The 16,451-nt window shown below is 34.8% G+C and overlaps 1 protein-coding gene across 2 annotated transcripts in view; it reads left to right on the forward strand.

Annotated features, from left to right (window-relative positions):
• LOC118266381 (transcription factor sem-2) overlaps positions 1-16,451 on the forward strand; it is an 84,429-nt gene that overhangs the window by 54,949 nt on the left and 13,029 nt on the right. The window contains exon 1 of one of the 2 annotated variants that reach the window (XM_035579822.2): positions 12,682-12,876. The exons of the other annotated variant lie outside the window; for it this stretch is intronic. Coding sequence (XP_035435715.1) covers positions 12,871-12,876 — 6 coding nt within the window. The 5' untranslated portion in view covers positions 12,682-12,870. Of the gene's footprint in view, positions 1-12,681; positions 12,877-16,451 lie in introns of those variants that run through there. 2 annotated transcript variants of the gene reach the window in all.

A 16,451-nucleotide genomic window follows, 5' to 3' on the forward strand; every position in this document is an offset into this window, starting at 1 on the left:
CAAACACACGCATACCTGTGTCACACATAGACAACGCAATTACTCACACATTGAAATTATTGATAATAATAATATAGGAATGAATGTTGTACTTGTTTTGATACTGCGTGAAGCATTATAATCACGGCTATGTACATACTCTGTAAATAAAAATGTGCTAATTAAATTTGGGGTTACGATACAATGTGACTTTTTAGTTTTTGACACTGAAACTTGAATTTCAACGAGACATGATTAATTGCTATCACGTTCATTAATTTAATTATATTCGAACTTTCTAATAAAATGTTGTTTCCAAGATAAATGATCAATTCGTGCCAAGTGTAGTAGGAGCTCGTAGATCATTAAAGCATCGTCAGTTATTACAAAAGTTTTGGAAGAATTAGTTTACATTTGATCAAAATAAATAATTCGCTTATAAAATATTTTAAAGTATTTCCTTTCGCGTGTCTTAACACTGCCTATCGGTCACGATAACCTGTTATCTAATCACGCCACCTTTCACCTCCGAGTCAGTGGGTTTTAACGTCTTCTGACTTACCCTAATGACTACCATTTCCTTTAATTAAAATTGATTGCCCGCCATTCGACCTAAAACGTTGTGGTTTTTCTTCTAAATCGTCCGCAGAAACGTATAAACTTACATTTCCAACAAAAATACTATCACGAGATTATATAATAACATTCTCTTACTACGGCTTGTAAAAACGATCGGTTCAGAATAAATAAAGGGCTCATTCGTACAATAATCTTCAATAACATTAGTACGATCATCTCAAAAAATACATTACGTTGTACCCGAGAGGCAGGCTAACCGCAAAACAATTGAGTTACGCATATTACGTTAAAACAGCTTCGGTAACGAAATACTAGCTGGGTAATTGGCTGAAGGATAGCATTCAATCTTTGAGATACCGCAAGTATAATAGGCTCGGGTTACCGTCTCGATGTCTAATAGGAACAACCCATCAGACGTTGTTTCTGCACTGCAAGACTTAAGTTAAACTAGTGCGATTTGTTTACTGAAAATCGATTGATTTCGGGGTTGCTAGATTTGGCACAGACTTCATGCTAAAATAAATCTAGTTTGGACTAGTTTAGAGTTCATTATCGAAAAAAAACAATCAATCGAACCGTAACATCACCTCCAGTTACCATCTAAGATCGGTAAACATCGGAATTAAATTCCAGCCATACATCATTCGCCCCAATTCGTTAGTTGCAAATAAATTGCAAGCGAGGCGTCCGTGGTACCAAGCCCTCCATAGTCAAATTATTCACTCTCGCAATCCTACTAAAGCCAGCAGTCTCCGCCCAGAGCGGGCTGTTCGTGTAATATTAAATTATAGTGGGCCAAGTAAGACATTTCGAAATAGAAAATTGTTTCTATTCGTTGTTTGTGGACTGCGCTCTTAATTCAGATGAATGTGTTTATGTTGCTGTGGCTTTTGGCTCGAGTTTTTTTGGTGAAACTGCTTCAACTTTATTATTTTTGTTCTCGTAGTCACTACACTTCTATAATTAACTTCTCTTGCATTAGCATTCGCTATAAACTGTTTATCTTCACGCTAAGTATGCTCCAACTCAATAAATGTAAAGCACTTTAATTCTACAAATAATTTATTGTGCTTTAATTTGCAAAGCTCATAAAGCAAATCTCTTTAAGCATTTCATAAATAAGCACCTTCTTTTCCACGCAAAATAGAATTATTCTTGTTTAAAGAGAATTATCAAAGTCATTCGTAGAAAATCTAGCAGCTAATAAGCTTTCAGAGTTAAAACAAAAGGGAAACGTCTAGTACTTTGTACACTACATTTTTAATTCCTGATATAAAATTCTGTTTGCTTGCAGCTGCTTTAATGGCAGGGACACACAGACTGCAACTTCAGAATAATGCATGTCTGGCATACTGATAGCGTATTTATGGTATTAGTTATCGCCGTCTTCAACAGCTTACACAAGTGTATCTTCACTATATTTCATATTTCGCTATGTTTAGTTTTTGCCTTATCATTTTCCTTTCTTCGCCGTTGGTTTATTGGAGCAAAATAAGAAAGTCAACGTTTAAAAGCGGCACTTTTTCAAACAATATAATTCTTTGCAGTGGTACAGGCGAGTACAAGTTGACAGCAAACTGTTGCCTGCCTTTTATTTTTCGTATAGGCGCTCCTTGCCAAGTGTTCCAAGTTGTGGCTGTTTCGCGGCCCGCCAACTCAGCCGTATCGGCGGGACTTTTAAAACTCAACTCTGATACGTTTAATATAGTGTCTACTGCAGGCAAAACTTAAATAATGCCCATAGAAAACTTGTTTCGTGTAAGTTGTGGGGGTACGCCGCTCCCGGCTAACTTTCCTGTTTGCTTTCAACCGTACGTATTTTATTCTTTCCTCTTTTAAATGCGACGCTTTGCATGTCGGTTACCATCGTAGACGGACCGTGTTTTAAGAGCAAACCTTTTGGGACGTTTTCAAATAGAGGCGTATTGCCTCCGAACGTCGGATTGTTCTTTTAACGTGCGGCCCGCGGGGATCCGTGCCTGTCCATTGTTTACTTGTGAATATTGTAATGCTCGTAAACTCACACGAAAAATAGCCTCCCTAAAAGGCAATAAGCATAAACACAACTCTGTAAAGTTGGTTTGAAAAGAGCTTCGCGATATTCAAAACAGGACTAGGGGCCTTAATGTTATTCATGAATGTTAAAGCGTCGCGTTGTTCCCAAACATCGCTTATATTTGTAACTTACGAAACAATGACACTAACTTAAACTCTGGATGTAAAGACGGGTGTTATCTTGGTTTGATGGCTCACATAAACAACAGATACGGTTTATTGCTTCGCCGCAATTTCGTATTAAATTTCAAAGTTTTGAAGTCTCTGCGTTAATTAAAAGTGACGGTGTATTATAACAATATATATCACTTTGGTGGAGATACAATCTTAACTAGTCCAGATTCACTTAAATTCGGTGCTAACGAGATATTTCACAAGTCTAGTCTCTTATCTCGGAGCTACGAAACTTTGCAAGTTTAGGTTAACAAGTAACTGTTAAAGAAAGCCGAAGCAATTTATGTCTGGCGGGAGAAGGGCGAATTACTGAACTACCGGCGAAATAAAAGCTTAAGCGTGTTTGTTAGTTTAACGTGAAATGAAATGACGACCAGTGAACTAACCAAAGAGAATAAATTAAAAGTAAGAGCTCGGTCCGACTATTGTTATTTCACACACTTCATAAATGTGTGCTCAACGGACATAAGCCGCGTTTACGTTTAAAAATTGATGTTTCAGGGGTTTTATTTCACCTATCACGGACGATGGCTTCACTGAAATATGGAAACGTATAAAAACCTACTCTACTCTTGACTCAACTTGTTTAAGTTTTCAAATGTCCACACGATAATGTAAAACACCAAGATTACATGTTATATTCATTTCTATTGAAACACATCAGTAATTTTCAAACTCAATACGGTTTGGAAGAACCGCTCCATCATTTCCAATAAAGCGGACCCCAACCGATGCCAAAATTTTCGGCCAAAAACTCGAAACACCGTCAGAAAACATAACAAATATTTTAGGATCATCCAATTCGTTTCGTGAAACGTTCAATATCTGGAGCAGAGCATACGTATGGACGGACAGAAACGTGATAAATTCGTTGAGCAGGCGAGGGAATGACACGGTGATCCCCGCTCATATTTCACAATATCCAAGCGACGCTCGCGTTGTTTTAACACGGATAACTTTGTGTACGTCCACATGTTTTAGTTTGCCTCTTTGATTCGCTTCAGGCTGACGACCTTTAGTTTCACGAAATCGCAGCACATTCAAAAACATCGCGATGCCTTCTTCGCCGAAGAAATGGTCGCTTCCTCATGCTTTCGTTTCGATACGGTTGACCTTAGCCATTTTTAGGAAATAACCCTGGTATTTAAATTCCACTCAGCAAAGAAACGATTTATGTATATCATTAGGTTATAGCAATAATATACGTAGCTTCCGGCAAACATAATGCGAAGGTCATTTCCTATACTCCTTGGAAATGAATTACAATTCAAAACTTATACTAATCTAAAATCCTCACATATTTCAAAGGAACATAGTCCTAAGGTTCTCAAAACAAATTGGCTATTCAACTTGATATTTGCCAGAATTCCAACGGAGCCCGGACCCTTTGGGGACAATTTTGACAAATAGTTGGACTAATAAATTTTCATTGAAACCCCCGATAACTTTTGCGTCAGCCGTTGAAATTGGGACATTTCACTGAGTTACACTTAACTTAATTAAGAGTTCAATTAGTCTTGACTTAAGTATGATTATAACTTCTTAAGATGTTGTGAGTTCTCTTTGACTATATCTTAATATATATCAAAAGTCCCGCTAAATTTTGAATGTTTTAATGAAACTCCAAATCCTTTTGGTACACGCCGAGGCTGTGGGAAGTCACATTTAAAATGTTTGCTCCAGTTCCATTCATTACATGAACACCCTTTACAATCTCTGCTTTGCTCGGAGTACACGAAGAAAATTGATTAAAATACATTCGAGTATATCGATATACGCGTATCCACAGCTCCAGCGATCCAGATACGTAATTGTAATCTTTAGCACGTAATCTCCAAGCAATCATCAATTAATCAAATATTTTCATGCCCTCAATGCGTGCAACATGTCTGAATAAGTTCAAGGTACAATTAAAAATGTTTTGCATAATTAAAACTGTTTACCGGCTAATATATTCTTTTGCATGTTCGCGATCATATCACGGTGTGGTGTTATTTTTTCTTGGCCACATTACTCGCCCATTATTAGGAGATTGAATCTCGTAGCGTGCACATGAAGCATTTTTTTAGTTCACCTCATTTATACGTTACCTTGACGCAGTAATTAACGCAGTGAATTTCGAATGCAGTTTTAGAATTAACATTTATTTTGTTCGCTGCAAAAAGTTCAGATGTTGTATTTCATCAAATTCTTTTGATTTAAATTCCTGCTTTAATTTAGCTGAAGGTGTTTGACCCGCTGGCACTGTGTAGGTGCTCGTTCATCTTTGAAGCTGTGAATGGAAAATTAAGTCAGTATTTGAAGATAGGAATCTTCTAAATGCTGTGAAACTTCAGCCGTGTCATTTAATTAATTTGATGTATTCTTAAGAATTGCAGTGATAATATAATCAGCACCATAGAAATTGCAGGCTATCTGAAATTTGAATCAGATTTTAATTAACAAAATCTGAATGCGCGCGTTGAAACACACATCTTACCTGAATAAGAGTGTTAGCTGTTTATTCAGATGGCAGACCGAAATGCAGACATTCAGAGTCTAGAATATTTGCGAAGCCAGCGTTTTTGAATAGAACCGGTCGCACTACGTGTGTTCTATTTAGTATTTGTCGGTGGCAAATGTAATTTCGTTTCGCTAACCGTGTGTTTCGGAGTCTGTATTTATGAGATCATTCAGATTATACTGCACCTGCTCGATATCTGAGGTGGTATAAAAAATAATGGATACCTGTCTTCCGAACAGTTTTTCGATCACACTGAAATGCCAACGGCTATCCTGCGGGCACGCCCCCAACCAGCATCTGTATTCTCTGACCGTTTTTTAACATTTATCGCTAGGACTACAAAGTTTTTATGGGCTCCGTTATTTCATTCCATATTTCGAAGCTAAAATTTAGTACAAAATTCATAGTGACCGTTCAACAAAAAATAACTGCAGCAACAAACTCAATTAAAACATCAATTGAAAGTCAAACTATCCGCTTGAACTTTAATCCTCGATCATAAACTATGCAATTCGTTGGGAAGTAACTTTATTAAAGTTCCATATTAAGAGGTGCAGCGGTTTCGTTACTTGAAGTTTTTACTTTGGCAACTTGAAACATTGACAGGGTGGATTTACGAGAGTTCCCGCTTTTCGACGATAACCGAGATGAGCTGAGGAATTCCTTGTAAATATTTTGTAGCTTCTTGTTTTTATGGCGCAGTGTTAGAGGGCTTTCGTAATGGAATATTCCAGAAACTTGAGATACCGCCGATGGTGGACGGAGAGACTTGTTGTGAACATCAACTGGTGCGGTTGTTCACTTCGAAGAAAATTATTTTTCGCCGTAGCGATCAGGCAATCTGATACCGTGTAATTAAAAGCTTAGTAACTATAATCATAGTCCTCAATTCATAATAGTTTTATTCACTTAACACTGCATATATAATTAGTCCAAACGTTTTTTATAGACGTCTGAACACAGTCAATGTATAATTAGTTGCCAGGGAGCCTAGCATTAAGTTATGTGCTGCAATTAACTCGTTATATTTCGGAGCATTCTGGTATTCCGCCATGCTTTGAAGAATTTGCAGTTGGAGAATTGACAAAAACTGTTTCTAGATACTTATGGAAGAATATGAATGGATTAACAAAGTACCTATCTGAAGATGAACTAATCTATTGCTTAATTATTATGTTTCTTCTACTAGACCAACCAAATTTGTCTTTCTTTCTTTCCGTGTCCCTGTTCTGTCACAAATCCTCCATTCACGATGTCACCAAGCTAGATATCAAGTATCTATGATCACGAAGTAGCTATTTCATCTTACTCCGATTGAATTTATCTCATTTTATTGGCGTCCATTGTGGTTTAATGGTCTCCGTGACATTTCACATCATCAACATTTGTCACGACTATCTCAACCTTATCGCGGTGCGTTTTAATAGCGTGAAGATTTTGCGTGGTCTCAACCGTGCTTGAAAAGCGTGTCACAACTTTTTAGGGACAGTGTAAACTGACTTAGTTTATCTAGTCAGTGTAAAACAGTCCATTTAATTTCCTTTCTTAAAAATTCTAATTACGACAAGTTAAAAGCTAAGCAACGTTTGTCACAAGAAACTTTCATTTGATTGTAATTAACAAAGTTTGTTCATACGACTTACGTGTTTGTTGTGAAGTTCGCAGATTTATTATCTAATGTCAACCAACTTGTTTTAATATTAGATTTTGGATTTAATCTTGATTTTGTTTTAATTATTCTCCCCTAAGTTATGTAGGTTGGTGACAGCATTACTTTCATTAATAATGGCGTGCTTTAATATTGTGTGTTTGGCCTTTTAATTTAGACTATCTTCTTAAACCACTAATGAGTCAGTTAATGACTAAACAGTCGTCACTAGTCAATTATTATAATTTGTGGTATTGTTATCACCCTCAACATGAAAAACAAGTACGGTTGAAACATTAAAGTGAACTGTAGTTCTGACTACAAAATGTGAACGCATAATATTATTTGCTTTGTAAGCAATACGAAGTGTAATAAAACTCGTAGACTCGTCATTTGGTACTTATAACTTTTGCGAAGAACAAGTATTTACTAAGAGTTCAGACATTACAAAGTCGTAGCTTTATGAGGTAGAAAATTTCTTCCCCTTGTCCTATACTTGGTATGCTAATAACTGCATACATTACGCATGCAGTAACTAAAGTCTGTGCACTAGGTAAAGGTATGAGACTCAGTTTTATTGTATGACATTAAGATCTTAATGTCTTTGCTGAGCACGCATAGGTACACAAATATCTTTTTGGTTATTTTGTTGAAGCTATTTTTGTCAAGTGTCCATTAAGGTGTGAGTACTATTAGTGGTTTTGATGTTAGTGATCTGTTATTATCTATAGTGGCCACGTTAGTTGTAAGTAATGTTTATTCTGGGCATATTATTTACTGAGCTATTTGGATTTAGGTGTAAAATCATAAACAGACTAGATACTTATATAAGAATTTACTTAAAAGAGATATCAAAAACCTTATTTGAAATTACCCCTGTAGGTCCTGTCTTAAGAGTAGCTCGTATAATATAAGTTGAAGAAGCCTAAGTGCATGAAGTTGGTAAGCGCCGAGGTGTTATTCCAAAGAAGATGCTCGCATACGATAAAGCAAACACCAAGTTTGAATGCACTTCACTCCATGTTGTTTTTAGCGACCACGAAATTTTCCCCATCTTCGCAAAACTTAACTATGAATTTCTGAGATATGGCTCATGTTTTCCTTTCGTATGATTCTTGAGATTGAATCCCGATTTTTGTAATAATATTTTCACATGAACTGAGTAAAAATGTCTCCTATTTCCTCTTGGCAATACAAATTTGTGACATAATGGTACAACTTATACATTCTCATCACAGAAGCTTCCAAAATTAACACAATTGTAGAAATAACAAAACAATTCCAAAGTTTAGCCCTGTTGACTTTAAAATCCAATCATAGCCGTTGGAATCCCAAACCCCCGGCTATCATAACTCCAGAATGCGGCAGAACAGGGCGACATTAGTTCAGGACCGCATCCAGTTGTAAATTATATCGCAAATTGCATTAACACTGTTTACTTTGCATTCATATCGCGAGCAGATTTAAATTTCACAGCTGTTTCTGTCTTATAAGTCTTGTTGTTTTATAACTTCGTATTCTCTCAGAAGGTGACACGAGTTTAAAGGATTCTTTTTGTTGCTTATGTTTATTGCTTGCTTTTAATTTTTGTTGTGTAGCTTTGCTATCATTACTTACTATTATTTTATATTATTAATTTACATTTGAGTTTTAGTTACATTCATTTCAACGACTTTGTCAACCATACTAGCTTAAAAATGTAAATCTTCAATTATCTCACAATTGTCTTAAACTTGAAGAACAAAAACCAACGTATACATTTCTTTTTCACCCTCAAAGTCTAGACCAAAGCAAATTGCATTACAACTGTTTTATTTTACATTCATTTCATTCACGGAGTCTGGATGATTTAAGTTTTACTTGTCTACGAGACTCGTCGCTTGAGATATTAATGTTGTTGTGTGACACCTTGTTAAACTCTTTTAGCGGAACATTTCACATTTTATGCGAACGTTTTGTCTTGTTTACATTTAGCTTTGCGATTGTTCAGTCAAAGTTACGATACTGTATTAGATTATCATTATGTTTTTCCGGATAAAGAATGAAAGTGAACGAAGTAATCTCGTGGCTTAAATTGTCACATTACCCATCGTGTGGCAACACAAATATTTAATACGTCTTGAGACGATTTTCTCCTCCATCTACGCTGTAAAATAAATCAGCTGATATCACTACCCTCATAGTCGTATTAACGACTGTCCTAACCTACATTTGTGTGAATATTACTCCTACCTATATCATACAAAAATGGTTATTAAAGAGATAACTTACGAAAGGAAAGAGGCTTATATCTCTGATAGAGGATATGAGAGGTTGTATATTTTTATGAGCGTTTTTAATGAGAACATAGTCTGTCGTTTACTTATATTGTTGTATGTGGCTCCTGACGGGGGATGAAGCCATTTCTCCCCTCACATTATGTTAAAATATTTGAAAACACGAGCACTGCAGTTGTGTATCAGATTTCCATTGCACCTTTAGGCAGGTAATTGGACATTGCCTTCAAATTGGTGATTAATTCGCTGCTCATGTACTTGTGTTCGGTCCAGTTTTTTACTAACACAATTATATACAATGAGACAAAATCATGTCCGTGTGTACTCTGGTCACCTTGAGTTTACTGTCGAACTCGACAAAACTTATAATGATTTATATGACGGAAGATTCCGATATATTTATGCATATGCATTGTTGTGCAGCCATCCGTCCGCCGTGATTTGGTTTTTAACAATATAATTTGATCTCGGTAATGGTAGTTTCTAGATAACATTGTATGTAAAGTATTGTTAGGTAAGATAGAAATTTTAATAGGTTTTATAACATTTGAGAAACTGTGAGTATTTCATATGAAGAGAAAAATACTGATGTCCTATCTACATGTATTATTGATTAGGTAGAACCTCAAAATATTACACGACCTTAGATTAACGACACATAATTTAAATGACATAACGACTTCACGTTTGGTCCTAACAAGCCTATTTGGCCGTAAGGTCATTCATAGCCACAGTTTTGATCTACGCAAGTCAATGCAAGATTCAATAAACATTACGTGTTGGAGCATAAAAAGCAATCCATTGACATTCGGCGAGCGTTGCGGAGTAAAACGTGACGCGTTCACTAATGACATACAGATGATATACAGATGGTCGCAATTACGCATGTATTATGCCTATGTGTTCTGTAGCGCTGTGAGTAACGTGAGCAGCGTTAAACATATTTTTTTGTGACTTCACGAAGAATTATCACGGAACGTCATTATTTTTGATGCTGGTTACTGTTCCTATATTTTGTTTTGATAAGAATAGTTCTACTTGTGGTTTATGATAATGTGGCAATGCAACACATTAACAGTCCGGTCGCGATTTAATACATTTAAATAAACATTTTTTTTGCTAGGTAGGAATTTCTAAGGTAATAAAATCAATGCAATCGTTATTGTTGTGTCTACATAACTCTACATAATCTGTGATTATGTAAAACAGTGACATAGACTTTATACCTATAGACTGATCTGTTTATCTATCAGCTCGACTGACTGAAATTACATAATTTAATATAAAACTACAAACACTATAGTCACTTCGACAGTTAACCTATAATAGTGATATATGCCATCTTTAATCTTAGGTAGAATAAGTGTGGACTTGTTACAAAATCGATCTGTCGTATCTGTATACATTTTATAGTCTATGGCAGCCTTTAAAGCCAACAAGCAGTCGTTCGCTCTTCAGAATACATTAGACTCAGGAAATCACGACCCATACTAGGATCCAATTTATCTTCCAAAATCATAAATTTTGTATGTAATGATATTTCGCATCCGCCATTTTGGTATTTAAATAATATTTGTTACTTGTTACCGAGTAAACAAAATTTATATAGGTTGATATTATTTATGGATCTATTTTAAAGGTGTTTTTAGCATTTTTTTTTAGTTGAAACTTTTACATAAATTTTATCGACGTAACAACAGCAAACCAGGGCGTGTGAAACAGCTGATATGTTTTATCGGAACGACACAATTATCGAAATGACGATATCAATTACAAACGTCAATTCAATATAAAATGTAATTAATTTTACGACACATCACTAGACTGGCTTTCCTTTACTCTCCTATAAAATCAACAGCTAACACTTTACAGAAACCTTTTAAAATTATCTTTATTTACTAACTATAAAACTAACTTCAAGTTAATACTAGGTCAAATTAGAAACGGTCTTTAAACAGGAATTGAACCCGAACATGACAATTATCGATTATTAACCACTTAACCGATGTGAAACTTTATCATAAATGGACTGGTTTCTGTGAGGCTTTCGTTCTCAAGCCTCAAATGAAGGGATTATATTTTATTATAGGTTCTGTACTTAGATATTTTATTATTGAAACTAAGATTAACCTATCGTCTTATATAAACAAGCAAGCAACAAGAAAAAGTCTAAGAACTGGACTATAAACAATTAAATGTTAACATTCTTTTTACAAAGACAAAAAAAAAGAAAAAAAAAGCCACTAAAATGGCTTTAAAAAAACAAAACATAATTTACAAACACGTACACGGCCTGGAGGTCTTGTAAGACATTAATAATATCTAATATTATTATTTTTCCACTCTACATAGAGCCTCGGGCTCTACTCTACCTGTAATAAAGCTGTCGAGCCATTAAAACAGCGATATCAAAGGGCTCTATCGAAAAAAATCATTTAACACAAAATTATTCTGTCCTTCCGTATTGTGATTGGTTCAAATTGTAGGAGGCAGCGAGTTAAAAAAAAATTTGTACCTATATTTTTATGCCAAAAATATTGCACTTTGTCAATATCTCAGTGATATTCGCTACTTACTTATACCATGTCAATTTTTTTAAGTATTTTTACACACAAAACCATGCCGTTAGATTTATTCAAAACTTTTTGCTACACTTAACAGTAGCTCTTTTATAATTTATACCAAAAGTAATAACACCCATTATAAAACAAGTAGAAGACATATAAATTACATTTGCGCCTGTGGGCGAGTTTCGTAGTTGAATCGTTACATACAAACCGACAAGGTCGAGTACTATGTTTAATGGTATAAAATTTATAACTATCATAGTTAAATTTATTTATACCAGTCTTTATTATACGGTAAAGAATCTTGTATCGTCAGCAAAATGGAGACTTCGCATAATTATTTGAAAAAAAAACAACCCACTGTACATATATGGCATTTTCATGTATTTGATTGGCATATACATATAAAAATAATACTTCAAAGTCATTAATAGTAATAAAATATTCAGATGACGTCAAATGAAGTCTATTTATGTTCACTAATTTGAGGAATAAATGTCGAAGCACATCTCCTCAGCGGTTTGGTACAAGAATATCTCGGAATCACACTGGATTCTGTTTACACAAGCAAAGCAAATAATTGTAACATAAGGATCGTGGAACAGAACGTCAGTAAACATCAACATAACAACATTGCATAACACCTTTTAAGAGTACCCCAAGGGTTATACCTTGGTGCATACTGTTGCAAATGATTTAGACGAAACATCAACTTTTCACCCATTGTCTAACACCTTAAGCCGTGCGAAAACAGAAAATATTCAATAATCGTTTCTCCAACTTAGAATTGACACCTGAGACTCCCTTTATCGGCATTCACTCGCGACTTCTCTTCCAAATCAGTCGTATCTGCTAATACCAACATAAACAATATCATTATGAATCAGTTTGACATTTGCCAGTCAGCCGGCCTACTTGTGTAATCTTATCTGTCAGACGGCAGGATCCAAAGATATAAGGATATACACTTAATACATAATACGCACTAGCTGTGTGAAGAAAGTGTTCAATAAAAAGCATATATTTATCAAAAATATTCCCAATGTTGTGCGAGTTGTTTGTTGTTTGTGACGATTCCCAATTGTGATAATGAAGGTACGTGAAATAAATTCTTGATGAATTAATTTATTTGTGAAAATAAATATGTGTTTGTCGTGAAGTGATTTTTCTCAATATCTATTACTTTTTGAATAATTATTTTCAACAAAATTAAATTACGGTTTCATAAAGTCAGATGACACCATTACACGAAAATCTTAATCCTAGATTACCAGTGTTCCTTTTTTGAATTACGGTTGTACACAGTTTCGTTTTGTTGACATGTTGTCATCCAACGAGCTGCTACCGAGCGTGACAAGATACAAACTGCGACGTGTTATTGTAACGACAGCTACAATTTGTTCTTTTGACCTGTTTGACGTGACTCCAAGTCATTCCATCGTTATTGAACTTTTTGCTACGTTTTTTTATATACTTTTTTAAATACTCACATATATTTTAGTTCGCCTATCAAAACTAGGTATTGTCTAGTTTCAAGGTGATCTTAGATTATAATAAATAACAGCTGCTTATAAATCAGTGAGTCAGCTCATGCGGGTTTTCAATCCAGTGACGGGTAATAATCAGTTAGGGCTTGAAATGACGACCGGCTCGGCGGTTAATCGTGCAATTGTCATGTGAAGGCGAAACGTCAGTTAGTTAAGTCGATATTGAGCGTGGTTTAGCGATGTGCACTTCGATGGTTTAACTCGAGATTAAAGTGTCGTTTAATGAGGTGTAATCTGTCTTTGAAGTCCGAAGTTACAAAGAATATAATAACACTCTAAAGTGGTTTCATTTTCAATGGTACTTAAGTGTAATCAGGCAGTTTCGAATGAAGGTCTGAATGTACCAAATCAAATCTAATCTTGCGCAATAGTAGCAATGAGTAATGATACAAAATGCGCTCTCAGAACATTTCGCTGTACCACCTATCCATCAAGTTTCGTAACGAATCTTTATACTACGGTATTGTGTTTATATCAATCTCTGCTCTGTATTGTTCGCGTTAACGCTTGAATTTTACCCCAAGGTTAGCCAAAGGTTATTATGTAAAATGCCACGACATCGATTTACGACATTTTAAAATGTAAGCTTAGTTCTATCAAGGAGAGTGGTATAGTTCATTTTTACATCTTTAATATTTACTCACTCGAAATCAGAGTAAAGATTTTATAGAGGATGCGTAAAAAACGCTGATCTTTATTATTATTTATTGGCATAAAACCTCATACAAAACTAAATATATCATAACTCGATACTTGATACACGAGGTTCCAAAAATAACTCAAAACATTATCATACAAATGGATCTTGAATTTCAATCCGTGTCCGAAAAGGTAACCATTAAACGAGCGGACTGTAGGACTAAACACATAAACATCTTGGAATAAATAAGTATTTTTAGCCTTATCTTGATTTCACAATATACCTGCAAGTTTAAAAAATAATTTAAATTAAGTATTTAAAATTACAACAAGGAAGATGAAATTAATTACCACGTACATTAATCTGCTATAAACACATCGCGGATCGCGTGTTTCGTTGCCCCACTTAAATATCCATGAATTTATTGTTAAAAAATATAAAAAATCCGTACGTGATGTACGGTTCAACCTTGGCCCACAAGTTGCTTCAGTGTACGTACGGTTACTGAGAAACTACGTGGAAAAAATGGTGCTGGCTGGTACTATGCACTGGGTGACGGGTTCCGCATAAATAATTTATATTTTGTTGGAAATAAACTGCCTTTGATACTAGCAGAAAAGTTTTTAGAAATAATAGCTATATTTTTGTCAATGTTGAGTTATATACCTCACACGTAGGTATTTTGATTCGGTAGTACAAAATCTCGATTTCAAATCATAATCAACGACGTATAATATATCCCAAAACCATTTATTATTAAATTCGAAAAAAAAGAACAAAACCGAAATGATTCATGGGCAACAAGGAGCCAAAAAACAAATGACTGCGATCCAATTTAAGCCTTTTTATGAGTGAAGGAAAACCTTTTTTTATGTACAAAATGATTAAAGCAAAGTCAGAGAGGTCAGATAGTCATGCATTTAACACGTATTTAGCCGCATAACGCTAAAAAACTGCTCATTGTTATTGATAAAAGTCGAGCTCAGATCACGTACGAAATTATAAACCTTTATGCAATGCCCTTGTCTTTGACGTTTTTTGTTCTATCGTTACTCATTCGTTGGGACACCCTTTAGGTATATTAAAAAATGATTCATTTTCTAAAGGTACTTGAACTACGCAAGAATTTACGCTACTATGTCAATTCGCACTATTCAATTATTGCAAACTTTATGCCAACTCATTAAATGAAACATGCAGAGTGGTTTGGTAGACAGAAAATCGTTAATTTATAATTTATTGATCATTCGTCAGGTCTGTACGCCTGTTACAACAAGACAATAATAATTGTCTGTACTTGGTCATGCCAAATTAGAAGACAAACAAATATGGTGGCCTGCCTATTTATATAGTCTGTTTACACTACGGGCAAAGACTGGGTCACAGATGCGACACTGTTTTTAAAACCGATTTGTTGAACCACTAACACAAGAGTGTCAATAACTAATAACTACATATTCTGCCCGAATTATTTAACCTGTATAACTATTTAGATACCTAGGTCATGTAACTCGAAATAATATCGATTGCTATATAAATAAAGATATTTAAAATTAAGTAGAAAGAAGACTTTAAAAAAATCAAATGATATAAAAATATATTGGGTATCCATAGCCGGCGCTGATCGCTTACCATCAGTTACTGCGGCTGCTCGTTTCTTTACTATCCCTTAAAAAAAATACAAGTGTAATGGAATTAGGCACAAAATATAACGGTGTCATCACCATGTCATGTCTACTAATCCCCAACACACGCTAAGTGTCACAGCTACACACATTCGAGACGTGAAGCTCTTTATAGGTCAAAGTTTGTTAAAATTCACGTTGCGTACTCATATGAATAGAAGATTAAGGCTAAATGTGGGTCAGAATGGTTATTTTTGAAAAGGTTTTGACCGGCCGTGGAGTCGAGAAATGGTATTGTATGCGAAAGTACCCATGACTTTTTTAGAACATGGTATAGCATATAACATGTGTTATATTTAGATTTAAAGTGTTACGCTTATACTTTATTAAAGTATATTTATCTGGGTTCAGACTAAAAATATTAATATATAATGATATTTAAATCGATAGAGTACATAATCCTAATAGAGTATCATTTCCTGATTGTAAACTAATAGCCACAGCGTTTCAAATCAATTATTCTTATTGTACGAAGCGTGGAGCAACTCACGCGTCTACCGCGTAATCTATGGCTGCATTCAATATTAAAATTGTTAACCTGACTCATACAAATATCACAAAAGTATTATGAAGGATAATATTTTTTTAACATTTAAGTTATTCAGTCACTAGTCCTCAATTGGAAGGAAATTTGAGACAACTTGAACTAGTCCAGATTTTGATTAAAAATAGTATTTTGTCACAAAGGGTGCTTTCTATTTTAAACCTCTCAAAAGATTTCAAAGTAATGAAAAGAATACAAAGGATCGTTTTTTATTATTAAAATCGTTCAAATGGTTTTAATATACCTAGTGCTTC

Source organism: Spodoptera frugiperda, chromosome 7 (genome assembly GCF_023101765.2).
Source record: "Spodoptera frugiperda isolate SF20-4 chromosome 7, AGI-APGP_CSIRO_Sfru_2.0, whole genome shotgun sequence".
Lineage (NCBI taxonomy): Eukaryota > Metazoa > Arthropoda > Insecta > Lepidoptera > Noctuidae > Spodoptera > Spodoptera frugiperda.